At 36.0% G+C, this 16,219-nt stretch overlaps 1 protein-coding gene across 7 annotated transcripts in view; it reads right to left on the bottom strand.

Moving 5' to 3' along the window:
• Window positions 1-16,219, bottom strand: part of plekhg5b (pleckstrin homology domain containing, family G (with RhoGef domain) member 5b) — a gene marked incomplete at both ends in the record, with an annotated part of 83,001 nt that overhangs the window by 7,518 nt on the left and 59,264 nt on the right. For all 7 annotated transcript variants that reach the window (XM_081387352.1, XM_081387353.1, XM_081387350.1 and 4 more), the window contains 4 exons: window positions 4-204; window positions 498-593; window positions 852-1,022; window positions 2,224-2,427. In XM_081387352.1, the coding sequence (XP_081243478.1) occupies window positions 4-204; window positions 498-593; window positions 852-1,022; window positions 2,224-2,427 (672 nt within the window). The remainder of the gene's footprint in view (window positions 1-3; window positions 205-497; window positions 594-851; window positions 1,023-2,223; window positions 2,428-16,219) is intronic.

Here is a 16,219-nt window from a genome sequence, read left to right as displayed (position 1 = left end):
CACCGTACTGAACCCCTGCTGCAGGTCTGTGGGGTCGATCAAGCTCCGTGTGTTTCTTGCTTTCTCCAGCGCCGGAAACATGACTTGAACCCACAGTGTCGAGTGCAGATGTACAATGTCGTGGATGTTGCTGAATAGCCGTGTGGGCTCTACTTCACACAGGAGACTGTTGTCCTGTAGATTTAGCAGGCCGCACAGGAACAGCTGCACAGACAACAGAAGACACTTTAAAAACAACATCACATGGCATTTGCAATGCATTTAGCTTCCATAATATAACATGTTTCTGATTAAACACAATTTTAGTAGGCAATAAATGTAGGACAGGACTTGATTTCCTTCATTGGGATTTATTGGATTATGAAAAGTAATACTGGTCAATAGTATATATGACTATAAACAAAGGTTCACAATAAGACAAGAAACATTTATTTAGAAAGAGAATAAAGTGCAACTTTAATTTCAAAAAAATGTAATGAAGAAAACTGGCGACTTACATCAGTAATGACCCTGAGTTTCTTAATGTACGTAGCCTCGGTTTGGATCAGTTCCCATATTGCCTCTTGCTGTTGAAACTGGCGTCTACTTAAACTCTGAAAACAATCAGAAAAAAGTCAGATTGCACTAATAAATGTGCAATGCTCAGTATGTGAAATAGTAGAAATCAGATACATGTCCTATATCAGCAGTTCTGAGATGCAAAATTCAATTGATTTATGGGAAAACTTGAGGTTACTGCAACTAATAATCGTAATTGGTTATGTTTACATGTGTTAGCTCCAATGATGATCAATAGATGGGGACGTCCCATGGGATTATGTTACGTGATAGAAGATGCAGTGTGTCAGTACCTCAGGGTCATCCAGCAGTTGCCTCCAGCTTTCCTCAAGAGTCAGGTTTGGCTCCTCCTCTTCCTCCTCCCAGGAATCCTGGTGGAAGGCGAGCTGAGAAGGAACCTTGGGCAGACCGAACTGTGTGTACGCCTGCAACTTAGTTTGAAGCAGCTCCACACGGTCCACATCCTAAGAGACACACAAGGGAAATAGAGAAAAATGAAATCCTCTTTCTACATTGACGATGGATGGATAGATTGCATGACGGATGGATGGATGGATGGATGGATGGATTCCATGGTAAATATCCCAAAAACCATAATAATTTCCACAATAGTTAGCTTTATGTTATTGATAAAATCCTTTTAAATCAACAAAACAACTATAAAGAGGCCCTAACATTAACAAAGTTTGTGATTTAGCAAAATCCCAACACAATTCACATCGGCAGACCACCAACAACCGGCAGACAACTGAGGCGCTGCCTGTCTATTCAAACAAAACACCCCCGACAGGGTTTATGACACCTCACAGACACCCCTTTCACTACACCACCTTCTCTTTAACCTCACAATTAAAGCCCATCCATTCATGTCAGTGACACTCTCATGGCCCGTGTGCCACTTGGGCTATTGTCCTGTAACAGGAGGGCCGGTGTACTTATGACAACGAGTATTTAGCATTGAGTGCTTCCGAACAATAGAGGCCAGACACAGATGGACTACAGGCTGCCTGTAGTGGCCACTGGAGATGACTGGTTAACCCTTCTTTTGTGAAAAAGAGTCCCAGTGGGACACAAGAACAGCCCCTGTCCGTCTTTGGGGGTTTCATGGCTGATTGTGAAAAGGATGGAAGTGTGAAAGTGACAGGTGAGTGACAGCTTAGTCAAGCATCTGGTTTAAATGCAGAACGAAACATTTCAGAGGGGGGAGTTCTTTTGAGGCTCATGGGTTTTGGGATTTTGTCTGGTGTATTGTTTTTCTCATGTATTAAAATCCAAGAGGAAACAGTCAAACCATAACACTATACACATAGGAAGTGGATTTCATTGAGTAATACGTCATCAGCCTCTTGTTTGAGTTTTGATTTCTTTAGTTCATTTTAAATCATTTATTCCCATGAAAAGTTAAATTTTACACTAGTCTTAAGTTCAGAAATCATTCTAAAAGGCAGATTTGCTGCTAAATTTAATCTTTACATGAGAATAGAATAGAATAGAATGAGGCATTTATATAGCGCTTTCATATGTACTACTGTACACCCAAAGCGCTTTACAATCATGAGATCACAATCAATTATGAGATCTGTTTTTACGGGAAAATCCCACCACCTGCTTTCCTTAGACTTCCTGATGTTTTCAAGATGGGAGAGACAAGGTGGGAGAGTTTACCTTTCCAGCTCCGGCACCGAAAAACACGCTGATCCGGCTGGTGGCGCGGTTCTTCCAGTTGTCGGGACCGGCGGCCACACCGGCCAGTGAACTTCCTGGAGCCGCGCTTGGTAAAGCCCCGCCGTGTATGGCCATGGTGTCCGGGCATGGGATGTTGGCATCGCCCAGAAACTCCGTCATGTTCTTCCGCCGACGGGACTGACCCTGTGAAGAGGGAGTGAAGGAAGATCGGAAGATCCAGGTGAGTTGACAGTTTACAAATGCAGAAAGATAAAGGTTTGTGAGAAGGGTATCAACAAGTATGTCAAGGACAACAGAACGAGAGATATGGGAGAGACCGTTATCAGTAACAGTCCTATACAGAATGAGGGGGTGTGAGAGAGATTTAGAAACCGATTGAGTAAGGCAGGTGGGGTGGAGGAAAATAAAATCAATGTACCAGCAGCATTCATCTGAAGATATCAAACCACTACCACTAAACAAAACAAAAAGTTGGAAATAAGGGTGGGCGCATATATATATAGCATAGTTATATATAAATAGCATATTTCACATCATACAACTTCTAATCTGTTTACATTTTCTCAAACTGCTAAAAGTTTTTCAGGTTCAATTACATTTGAATAAATATAATAAGTTTGTGTTTACATAATATATATATATATATATATATATATAAAATTTATATTATATATAAATCAAAAACATTTCTTAAACATATATATATGCATGTGTGTGTATTTATATATTGAAAATAATTATACACCGTACACACACATATATTATGTAAACACAAACTTTTATTTTAGATGTGTTTAATCACGATTAATCTTTTCACAGCCCTAATATATATATATATATAAATGGAAACGTCAATTGTAAATTGCAATGGAACAAACATTTATTGGGGGGGAAAATGTACTAAAATTCTGAAAAATAGAGTAATAAAAAAAAAGAGAATTGTTAGAATTAGTTGGCTATGACGAGCTTTGCTAAATCAGTAAAATTTTGCTTTTTATTTTATATTACCGTTTTATAATTTTATACATTACTCAACCCTAGTTGGGCACATGGAAAACTTAGGGTTCCTGCAAAGCGATGACATTAACAGAAACAATAATGCATTATGATTCATAAATAAATAATAAATAATCCTGCTGAATGTTACAATTTCCTCATGCATTACATCATACAAAACAACAATCGAGGAGGTCAGCAACCTTGCTCTGAGAGATCAAGACCGCCATTATTTTAAAAGCAATTGTTCTTCTAGAGAGCACTGCAACATCTTTCTATTTAGACACACTCCATCTTATGAGCTTATGTGTGTTAAACAAACAAACAAACAAACAGCTGTTTAGTATCTAAGGAAGTAGTAATCTCGCTGAGCGGGAGGCAGACAGGCTTGTTGACCCTTCTCCAAGACGGAGGGAATTCCACAGCCCTGAGAGCCGTTACCCACTAACAACTCTTGCAAATTCCAGAGAGGACTACGACATTTTTGGGGAATGCACAAATAACAGGAAAGGTCTGAAGACAAAACAATGGAATTCCCTAAAAAACACAAGCGAAGCTGATGCTGAACACTTAAGACACCTGTGCAGGTGTTTTATATAACTAAATACATATCTATATACACACTAACATTGAAAAATTCTGTGAATCTGTAAGATGTTATTAATGTTTTTGAAAGAAGTCTCTTATGCGCACCAAGGCTGTATTTAAGAGTTCAAAAATACAGTTAAAACGTAATTTTCTGAAATATTATGAATGAATGAATGAATGAATGAATGAGGCATTTATATAGCGCTTTCATATGTACTACTGTACACCCAAAGCGCTTTACAATCATATCAGGGGTCTCTCCTCAACCACCACCACCACAATTATTACAATTGAAAATGAAATCTTATATATATTTTCCTCTCTCCAAAAATGTTTTTGTTTTGCTTGACTCTAACACCTGCATGCATCATGTAGCACCAAGATTCAGTTGATTTATGGGAAAACTTGAGGTTACTGCAACTAATAATCTAATTTAGACATGCACAGGTATAAATGAATATGTGAATATTTCAAATAAGGCATTTAAGTCACTCAGAATTCCAATAAATACTTGCAACCTCAATATAGGCTTTATAGGGTTATGGCAATCACAATTACACGTTTACATGATGTTCATAATGTATATATACTAAATATGACGCACACAAAAAATCTACATTTCTTTGAATTTACTTAATCGAACGATTGCTGAGCTTCACAAACAACTAAATTCGTTACCAAGCCATGTACTATAACACCCGCCAAAGCATTTGCATGGGCTATTTAGAAGTCGATTAAGATTCCTTCAAATACTTCTCTGTGAACTGTGCTGTTGGTAAGGCAATCAAGAACATCCCTGCTAAAGAATGACGGATTGGCCACTATGCCCCCCTTGCTAAATTTAGAACCGATGCAAAGACGAGACAGGCAGACGATGAGCTTTGATGAGGGGATTTCTGAGGATTCTGGGGTGAAAGGATGAGGACGCAGATGTCAGGAAATGTCTCTACTTTAGGGAGGATGAACAACGGACGCCTGAACGCTGGTTATGGCTCACGCTACCAGCATTGAAACGACTTTGAAAGTTACTGCAATAAAACAAAAAATGCATTTATACACATTTTTATGAATTTATAATGGGTTTTTATAATGAAAAACATACAACCAATAAAGAAAGTACTCTATAAACAAACGGAGAGAACACATAAGCATTTTTCCGAAAGCTAAAAAATGCAATTTGTTCAAACTCATGCAATAACACCCACTTTAGGATCAGCTGTGCCTGGTGATTCTCACTCTCTGTGGAGGGACTGAAAGACCAACGAATTTATGAAGCGGAACAGGGTTCCCAGAGTGTCTGATCTACTCACCATGGAAGCAAGCGGCATGTCAAATGAGAGGTAGACCATGGTAATCTCTCAGCCGGGTTCACGGAGCCTGACCCATGCTAGAGCCAGATGCTATGATCACTCAAAGCCTCCTCTCTTCAAACTCACAAAAAAGCCAACAGAAACAAAAGTACCTCAGAACCTGCAACTCATTGATGCGTTAGAGTTCTTGAGCCAAAATGAAGCGTGTTAAACGATAGATCACTAATTTTACTTCAGCGCCCCTTAATTTCCTTCCAAAAATATGAGGTGCATCAGGGCTCCGTACTAGGTCCTTTCTAGTTTACCAGAGCTGCTCAGCCTGCAACGAGAGGTAAAGCTTTCCGACTGAGCCTGTCTGCCTGCATTACTGAATAGGGCAGCCCAAACGTCATAGCAACTAGGAGGATCCTGTCCCATTGTGTGGGGCAGGAAAGAGAGGTGTGGCTGCTTAAAGACAGAGGGTCACATGCAAAGAAGGAGGAGAGAAGCTGGGTCCCAGGGACACATCCTGGTGCCTCAAAAACGAAACCGTATGTTTGGCAACATATGTTTGATTTAAAAAGTCTAAAAATAAGTTTACTTCAGTCCTTGCATACAGAAAAAGTAATTACACAAACAAGAAAATGTAGTTGAGACTTTTACAGTTAGCTACAAACAGGTTTTACATAACAAAACTGTTGCTGCAGTTAATCCATTTAATTAATTAGTCTACTATCATTAAAAAGAGGTTCTGATGATCCTTGGGATTTATGATAAATTGAAAGCGATAGTAGCACGGCATTCCTGTTCCTTGAGTGATTTCCCAGCATTTATTTTTTCCTTGCCATTACAGGGAAATGACCTCAGAAATTGAAAACTGAGGGGAATCCCAGACTATAGAAAGTGTTGCAACAAGTCTTGAATTTCTGTATCGTCATTATGAATCTAAACATGCCATGGCCAACCTAATGACATCTGAGCAATAATTTTACATTGAATAAACAGGTTTATGATCTTTAAGAAAATGCCTGGGTGGATGATACTCCTCATTACAGCAGTATTTAAAAAAAATAATACCAGCCTTAGACCTGCATGCTTGGCACATTAATAACTCATTAGAGGACATGCCAGCTTAAAGACCTGATGTACACTAAAATTATACATAATAATAGATACATAATATATAATGTTCTATAATTCCTTAATGTCAAAATAAACTGTGTCTGCAATCCAAATAGTCTTTTATGAATTGAATACCAGGAAAGTACATTAAAGTAAATAGGATAAATTTTGATTTCAATCTTAAAATCCTGTAGACTTCTTGAACATTTAAGCACACAATGTGTTTCTAATGATTTTAGGCAATAGTAATATATATATATATATATATATATATATATATATATATATATATATATATATATATATATATATTTTTTTAAGTAATATATATATATATATTTTAAATGTCAATTACCACTGTAAAACTGCATACACTGTAAAAAATTATTCTGTGGCTTAGTAAATATTACAGAAATTTTTAACTTTATTAACTTAATAAAATCTCTGTATATCGTTTACTTGATTGTTTGAGTTAAACATACCAAAATAATTGAGTAAAAATCCAACAGTTAATTTTATCTAAAATTTACAGATATATTTAAGTTTTTTTCAATAAAATAATTTAGTATTTGACTAACCAATTATTTCTTTATAATATACTTAATATATATGTGAAATTTCTATCAAAATATTTGAGAATGTTTAATTAAACTGATCTGTTTCAAGAAACAAAAAATTACTTAATTCAAATCAATATTATTAATATATTTAACACGCTCTTAAAATTGAGTAAGTTTACTCAATTAAAACAATGCCCCCCCTCCCCCACCCTCTGACGTGACGAAAACTCGACGGTTGGAGTGAGCGTGGCTGTTTGAACTCTCCAGTCAAGAACAACAGCTCTCTTCTCAGCGTCGCAGATTTGGTGCATTTTCACTGTGAAATTCAGGTTGGTGTATGTTTTATTTTATCTATAAAATCATTACTGTGCTTTAAATCATATTTAATGCAAAACAACATAGCCTACAGAGGCGTAATTCGACACCTAAACGAGACGAGAGCCGCGTTTGTCTTTTTACGTGATTGAAACGCTTTGCATAAACACATGACTGACTTTCATAATGATAATGAATATAATTATTATCATTTGGATGATAAAATGTCCTCAGAACTATCACTTTTTGTTTATTGGCAGGTTATGTCAGTCGCTCGCAGTATATTTCGGCTGTGCCTCAGACAGTGACTGTGAGTGAAACGCAGGACGGCGGTATGAAGTTCAAAGTTCACCCGCAGAGCGCGAGTCTGTCTCCGGCACGAGGACCAGCGCAGATTCGGTGGATATTGGATAACAGAGTGGTTGATTACACTTGAATTTGGCTACCTGAATGTTTAAATATTTCATTTTTACTTGTTAAATAAGTTTAAATGCAGGCAATATTGTATACATGAAAAAACAGTCTAAAATGTGCTGTATTGCTGTACTCATTGAAAATAAAGGCCAATGTAATGTATAATGGTGGTTGTCTGGAGTACTATTTTTACAAAGGTTTAGAGAAAATAAAAAAGTTAATATTACTCATTAATAAAAACAGTTAATATTACTCATAAATATTGTTTTTTTAATGTTTAAATGTTAAATTATTTCTACTCAATTTTATTTGTTAATGTACCAGATGCAGTTACTCAGATTTACTTAATTTTTTTACTTGCATTTACTCAATTCATACAGTATATTTCATTGATTTCACAGCTTTAAAATTTACTCAATTTTTTTGAGTGTAAAAATGTTTCACCAATAAAATTGAGTAAATAATAGTTAAACTTTTTACAGTGTACATAATTTTTTTAATTAAGTTAAATTAAAACATTTATAATAAATAAATAATAAATGTATATTATTATTGACAGTGGATGCAAATAAATAAAACGATAAATAAAACAATTAACAATATAACTAAAATAAAATAAATACAATACAACAAAATAAAACGCAGAATTAATTTTCCTCTGTGGATGTTTTTAAATGTCAACTACTTCGTTATTTGTAAATACCACTGTAAAATGCCATACATCAATTCTACAAATATAATTAAAATAAATTCATATTCATTTTTGTCGACGCAAACAAACAAATACATAAACAAAATAAAATACAACAAAATAAAGAATGAATAAATGTATATTAATTTCCCTCAGTGGATGCACAGGTTTTTACCCTCTTAGTGCTGTATAAATAAACATGAATAAGTCCCACATCATGTTAAGTGTTCAGCAGTCAGCTGAGGCGTTTAAGTTGACATTTCCCTACTGGTTACATTACCAGCACTCAAATCAATCCTCGTTAAAATTTTACTGCTTACCACAACATACTCCTAAACTGTCACGTCTACCTGACCCTGATTCCTGACAACAACAGACTGACCACTGGGAACTGATGCATGTAGCTTCCTTTTAACCCAAAACTTCTCCATACAACAGTTTATCTCAAGAACACAACAAAGATAAGAACAGCTTTTGTTCAAGCTTTGTATAATGATGAAACAAAGGTGGAAGACCAGCACTCACAAAAACACCCAAAAACACCATTCTGAGCAGGTCACATTTCATTTACTAACTTTACCTTGAGTGTCAACATAGTCTCAGGGTCAACAACACTTCAATTGGTCAAAGCAAAGGCATAACAAAGAGCCATTGAAGCTTAAGGACAGTCGATTAATCAGTGATCAAAACCACGATACGGCCTTATCACCCGACAAGATAACAGCGTCTGTCTAGCACACAGGCCCAAACTTGTGTCATCAGGTAGCGGAATGATGCTAACGGGTTTCCATTACGCGCACATTCAGCTTCCATTGCACATAGACACGAAGCTCCTTCCCACACAACACAAACATTTGCTCACTGAGAAATACAGTGTCACGCAATCAAAATGTTGCTATACAAGAGTTTAATCACTGATGAACAATTCCCGGAAACATAAACACTCCAAATAACAACGTGCATCATGTTTAAAACCTGTAAACCGTCAACTCCCTTTTTGAACATAGATGTAAAAATGCACTATCCAAACTTAAATGGTTGTAATTCATGAGTGCCTGAGGTTGGTCTCTATTTAAGGACACTCAGCGGATTATGGCTGAAATAAAAAGTACTTAAAAAAAGTGTAAGAAAGTTAAAGAAGCTAAATGTAAAGAACTTTAATACAAAATATATATTTTACAAAACTTTTGGCTCTAAAATATCTAGAAAATCAAAGCTACGTCTAAACAAGTTGTGTTCCGTATTTGAAGTTGATATCACAAAAATGTGAGATTTTGTTTAGGAACGCAATACAGACACAAAATAGCCAGAAATTTTTGATGCACTCTCCTATTACAAATTAATACAGTTCTGTCTCAATATCACTTCTATCACAAAATAGTGGCCATATATGGAACTTTTAGTGTCAGACCTTTCCAATGATCAGTGTTGGGTAAGTTACTTTAAAAAAGTAATTAGTTATAGTTACTAGTTACTTCTCACAAAAAGTAACTGCGTTAGTAACTGAATTACATCATTACAAAAGTAACTAATTACCAGGGAAAGTAACTATTGCGTTACTTTAAAAAAAAAAAAAAGTTTAAATATGTGAAATAACTTGGATACCCCCAATATTAAATATGTTAAATGAATTAAATGGACACTAAATAGAACATCTTATTATTCTAAAACATTGTACACTAATCTACACTAGTTTAATGTTGCTGTGGGACAATGTGAGAGACACCTATTAACTTAAATATTAAAATATTATCACTACTATAATGGAACAACAAAACACAATCAATAGAACATTTAATATTTATTGCACAGACCATAACTGGCCAAGAATAAAGGCTAAAAATAAATCATGCTTCTTAAGAAATGTACCAAAAATAAATAAATAGTAATAAAAAAAATATACATACACTAGTGCATATAATTAAAATGATAAAACTCACACACCTTTACAACTGGTAGACATTCTGTATAGCCTACTTGAAGTATTTTCTTCCTCACAATAGTAAGTTTAACAAAAAGTGCTCTCAATATAATACTGAACAATGTACCAACATAAATAATAATAATAAAATATAACCTTTTGGGGGTTTATTTTTATAACCTACAGAGAACGTCATCATCAGAGGTTATTTTAGCCAAATTCTAGTCATGTTTGCCTGTTTGAACGTTCGAATGTGTTTGAATGTTTGAACGTTCCCTGCAGGTTATTTTGGAGTTTGTTATAAACTAATCAAAACATTGCATATGATGTATGCTACAGAGATTATTCTAATGCTGAAATGTGTAATTTATTTATAAATAAAGTATTTATGCTCGGACACATTCGGTCTCTGTCGTGCACTATCTAGCGCGTTCTCGGACACACTTGGTCTCTTTCGCGCACTATCGAGCGCGTTCTCGGACACATTCGGTCTCTCTCACGCACTGTCGAGTGCGCTCGCGGCATTCGCCTCGCTTATGTCCAGTCCGGCGCATCATAAACACACACACCAGAGAAAAAACTTTGCAGCTCATATGGTTGAGAGAGAGCCTACTCGGATGAAAACCGCTTCAGTGATCTCAATTATAGTAACGCCGCATTTTTATTGACAGTAACGGTAACGGCGTTGTAACGGAGGAAATAGTAATTAGTTTGATTACTCGTTACTGAAAAAAATAACGCCGTTAGTAACGCCGTTTATTTATAACGCCGTTATTCCCATCACTGCCAATGATACATGTTTTGTCAAGATTTTATAAAACAGTTGAGTGCATTTTGTCAAATTTGAAACATGACCCCTGGGGGGAGGAGCCTGCTTGAACGTTTTAAAGTACTGTTTCCATAGTAACGCAATGTCCAATTTCAAAACGGGTTTCAGGGATGAATTTTAAGTGTTAAAGCTTACCTAATTCATGATGACTTTTAAAAAATGTGATGGGGGGGGGAAAAATAGGCAATAAAAAGAAATGTGCCAATTGTCCGGGACGCTGACGGTTAACCGGTTAAAAGAATGATTACTAGAGAGCCAGTCAATGATGAGTTCCATTGCTTTACCTGAAACTTTTTTGGTGATGGACTCTTGAGAGACACTTCACTAGGCAGACGGTCAGTATCCATGTGGAGCAGATCCCAACTGTGCCACGAGGACAGATGTCCAAAACGTACCATTATCCAACCTGGACCCCCTATCTGACCTCAGACAAGCACTAGTCCTCTAAACTTCAGCAGTCAACATCCAGAGAAGAGGCAGAAAACAAGCTAGAAGACTCCACATGTGCTCAGGATCTGGCTGACAGCAAGTAGATTTGAAGCTTTTGCTTTATGACTTCATCAATTTACTCCTCCCATCTCCTCCGAAGTCATTTTCTACATCACCGCAAACAACATTCACACGCTAGATGCTGATCCCTCCCACAGCAGAAACCAGCAGGCCTTCTTTGCTTACAGTAGGGAAGTATTAAATAAGCGGGTGAGTGAATCTATAAATAAGCAAAAGGAAATAAACAAGAAATTATATTTGTCTTGATGGAAATGTTTGCATTTAATTTAGAATTTTGATGACAATTAAGCATTTTCTCATTACTGTAACGCATCAGAAATAAAAAAAAAACTATTTAGATAAAGAGTTTGTCTTGAAATTGTCCTAAATAAGACAATGTACAAAGAGTATGGCTCACATTTCACCCAAAAATCAAAAATAGAACATATATAAGCATTTTGTGCACTGACAATTTCATGACAATAAAGAATTTCCCTCATTACTGTAATGCAAAAAAAAAATCTCATTATCACTATAATGGAAAAAAAATGCAAAAAAAAGAAAAGAAATACGGTTTAGACGGTAATGCTTTTACATGTTTGCTGATCAAACAACCTTTATACTTGTTTAAAAACAACCCAAAAAGGAAATGTGTCATTATAAAGAGCTGATAAAATGGCTTTGTTTTCTTTATAAAAAAAAAATCCTTTGTATTTTTTGGGTGAAAAGTGAGCATGTTTGGTATGCACTAAATATGTTTTGCTAGAAAAGGGTGGTTTCGCTGATATAGGTATAAAAAGCAGTGATGACAGACATTTAATTCATTCCAAACAATGTTCTAACAAGATTCTCTCCACTAGTTTCCCATGAAGATAAGACCCATTTTTTGCTAAAGTCATGTTTTGTTCAACTGTCTTTGAACACTGAGTGTTAATGATCAGAAACTGATTGCATGGTAATTGTGTTAACTTGACAAGAGCATCAATCACATATGGGGGTCTGTTGTGCCAAGAGCTTTGTTTCTTTGTTGCTAACCCAGGTAAATAAATGATTACTATGGTTTGCACTGGTCTCTTGCTTAATGAAAGATTTTGTGAAACAGATATCTGCCATATGTGCAATTTTTGCCCAAAGCTGGCAAGAGTTATTATGCACCTTAAACAAAACATTTAACAACTTGATCCTTTCATTTATTGAGGGAAACTGACGCAGATTAGATCTGTCTGCTCCGACACTAACCTCTATGCTGTGATATTATTACACTTTTGAACCAGTCTCTTATCAGAGGGTTCAAATAGGAACAGGAAAAGCTCATTTCCTGCAGTTAGTTGTAGCCGACAGATGCTGTGCAGTTTATCCAGACCTTTGATAGTCCATTGACTGAGTTACATTTCATCAAACGCATCGTTTCCTTATTTAACGCGTCTCCTGGCGGCTTTTGATGCCATTTTTCGAGACACACCTCTGCAGTCTTTGAAATCAATGTTTCTCAAGGTATTCATATATTTCTGTATAACTACTGATTATATTGGAAGCTAATGAAAATATTGCAATGTTAAGCCATTTACCTTCTCATTGGAGACACAGCTTAATAAAAGTAATAAAAAATGATTTCAGATAGTTACTAAAGGCCTGTTCACACCGGGACGAATTTCGCGCGCGATATTCGCCGACGTTTAACGCCTCGTGACTAAACAAAGGGCGCCAATGTGAGTGTGCACACCGGCGCGAAAAACGCCACGCGTAAAAGCATCATTTTTAAAAAAACGCCTCGGGTTCGTTTTTTTGACGCGCCGCGTCAAAAACTATCCGACCAATGAGATTGGCGCTTTTGCTCACGTGTCTGGAGCTTCTGAAGTTACAGTAAAACACAACTTGGGGGCGCTCAAACACAAAACGGTCTTGCCGAGCACACATACGTAACGGCGAAGAAGATATACACCAAGTAGCGTCTAAACACTGCCGGGAAGAAATAAGACGAGGAAGATGCAAGGCAAGATGAATGTAGAGCTGCTGGTCTCGTTGGTGTCGGAACATAAAGAACAATATGACAAACGCGACAGCGACTACAAAAATCTTGATAAAAGAGAACTGTTATGGAGTGGTTTCTGTTTTACATTAAGCGCCATCTAATGTCAGGGAATGAATTTGCATGTTCATTCGGCTCATCGTCAGCGAAAATCACTTGGGTGTGAACACAAAAAACGCGTTGAAAAACGCTGGTGAATAACGCGAGCCGATATTCGTCCCGGTGTGTAGGGCCCTTTAAGCAACATTTCTCATTCATAGTTTAACTTGATGTATTAAAATAACTAAAACTAAAAACAAGTAATAACAAATATATAGACTTAAAAAAAAAAAAAAAACTTTTACAAATGACAAAAACAACAAAATTACAAAAACATTAAAATTAAAACAGAAAATATAAAATATTTATATATATAATAATATAATATAAAATATAATATAATATAAAAATAACTAATTACAAATATTAATAAAAATATATTCGTAATTCAATTATACAAAAAAACACTGGTTGTAGTAGTAAATTCTTATTATAAATATATATATATATATATATATATATATATATATATATAAATCGATTGATCACATCTAACAAAAGTTTATATAATATATGCGTGTATATATTATTTTATTTACTGTCTATATATATTATGTGTGTTTGTATATACTGTACCCACACATAGACATATATAATATATATAATAATATTTATACACTCATATATTATGCAAACACAAACTTATGTTAGATGCGATTAATCGATTTGACAGCACTAATATAAATACACACATCTCTTAATGCACTTTTTTTTAAACTATGAATATCATTGTATAAGACAATAAAAAAAACATCTTTCCAAGCAGCACTTATTTTCAAGATAGACCAATCTCATTTTTTTAAGCTAAATATTTCACAAAAATATCCTTTGTTAGCAGTTAAATTATTAAATGGAAAACAGAAATACAGTTACAGACAAAAATTTGTGATTGTTAAACTTTACAAATCATGTCCATAATGATGAACTACACCTATAGTTACTTTACTGGAACTACTGTAACTATTAACCAGTTGGTTAAAAGTCATTAAGCAAAAATGGCTCAGAAAAGTGATGTTAGTCCTGAAAAAAAAAATATCCGTAAGCATTTGAGTGTAGATGCCACTTGTTTTGCTATCTAATGCAATGATATAGTCAGTAGCTGGAGGTGTTGCACATTCACAACATGACCAACAGCCACTAAATCCATCATAATGACACATTTCTCTGTGTCGCTGTGCCATGGAGGCCCCTGGGGGCCACAGGGACTTCTGACCTAATCGCCTGGAAGGTTGTGTAATACACCTCTCAGGTCATTAGAGAGGTGTCCTCAGGCAAGATAGCTCTACTGGGCATCTGCGTGGGTGAACGGTGCGCCACAAACGCCAGCTTGCATTATCAATCTAATCTTATTTGACTACAGCAACAGAGCCGCAGGTTAAAAGTGAAGAGGGGAGTCCTGACGTCGACGCCTTTGATGTGAGAGATGAATCTTACGCCACAGGACATGCTTAAAGCGACAGAATCCCAGCATGCATTTAAAACAGAACATCAACGGTAACCATAGTAACGACATTGATTTTGTAACAAACATGTATACACCACTAGGACCATCATATTTAGGTGAGTTGCTGGCAAAAGAAGGCCTGGGCAAAAACACAACTTTCACCTGAAAACCTGCTCTTGTGAGACACTTGTCTTTTAGCTCCTGGGAGTGTAAAAGTCATGATGCTACATCAAACGCTCACGCTTCAAAGGTCACTCCCCCCACAGGGGCGGATCTGGCCAATCAAACCTCAAAGAGGAGTCCTGGTGTCACCGCCGCACCAGTAATCCCAGGGGTGATGGGTTTCTTTCTAAAGGTCAGACTTTGGTGAGGGGGCAAGACACAGTGGGCGAGTTACCACATACAGGTCAAACGCGCTCGCAGACAAAACCCAGCAACTCTCATAAAAATTCCAACGGAATAGTTGGCAGATGAATTGAGAATTCCATCAGCGGGAAACAGAGAAGGTCGGAAGACTTAAGACTTAACAACAGATCACTGCTACTGTCAGAACAATCAAAACATACGGTCCAAAGCATATGTGTGACCCTGGATCACAAAACCAGTCGCACGTAGCATGGGTATATTTGAGGCAAAAGCCAACAATACATTGTATGGGTCAAAATTATCGATTTTTCTTTTATACCAAAAATCATTAGGATATTAAGTAAAATATGTTCCATGAAGATATTTTGTACATTTCCTACCGTAAATATATAAAACATTTATTTTTGTGAGTGAATGCGGCAAAATCACAAACATAAATGGACAACTTTAAAGGTGATTTTCTCAATGTTTTGATTTTTTTGCACCCTCAGATTCCAGATTTTCAAATAGTTGTATCTCAGCCAAATATTGTCCTATCCTAACAATGGAATCAATGGAAAGCTTATTTATTCAGCTTTCAGATGATGTACCGGTATATTAATTGTAATCTCAATTTCAGAAAATTGACCCATGTGACTGGTTTTGTGGTCCAGGGTCACATATATATCAGGGGTGTTTCCTCCGAGGAGGCAAGGTAGGCAGTGTCTCCTCAAAGAACTGGATGAGAAAATAATCAATATTACAAAATGTGACATTTAAAAAGTGTAAAAAGTCACTTGTTTTTATAAAGTAACATGATAAAAATTATGCTTTGTCATCACAG

The sequence above is a fragment of the Scardinius erythrophthalmus genome (genome assembly GCF_964197995.2).
Source record: "Scardinius erythrophthalmus genome assembly, chromosome: 15".
NCBI lineage: Eukaryota > Metazoa > Chordata > Actinopteri > Cypriniformes > Leuciscidae > Scardinius > Scardinius erythrophthalmus.
Note: the sequence above shows the minus strand (reverse complement) of the source record. Positions and strands in the feature narration are given on the sequence as shown.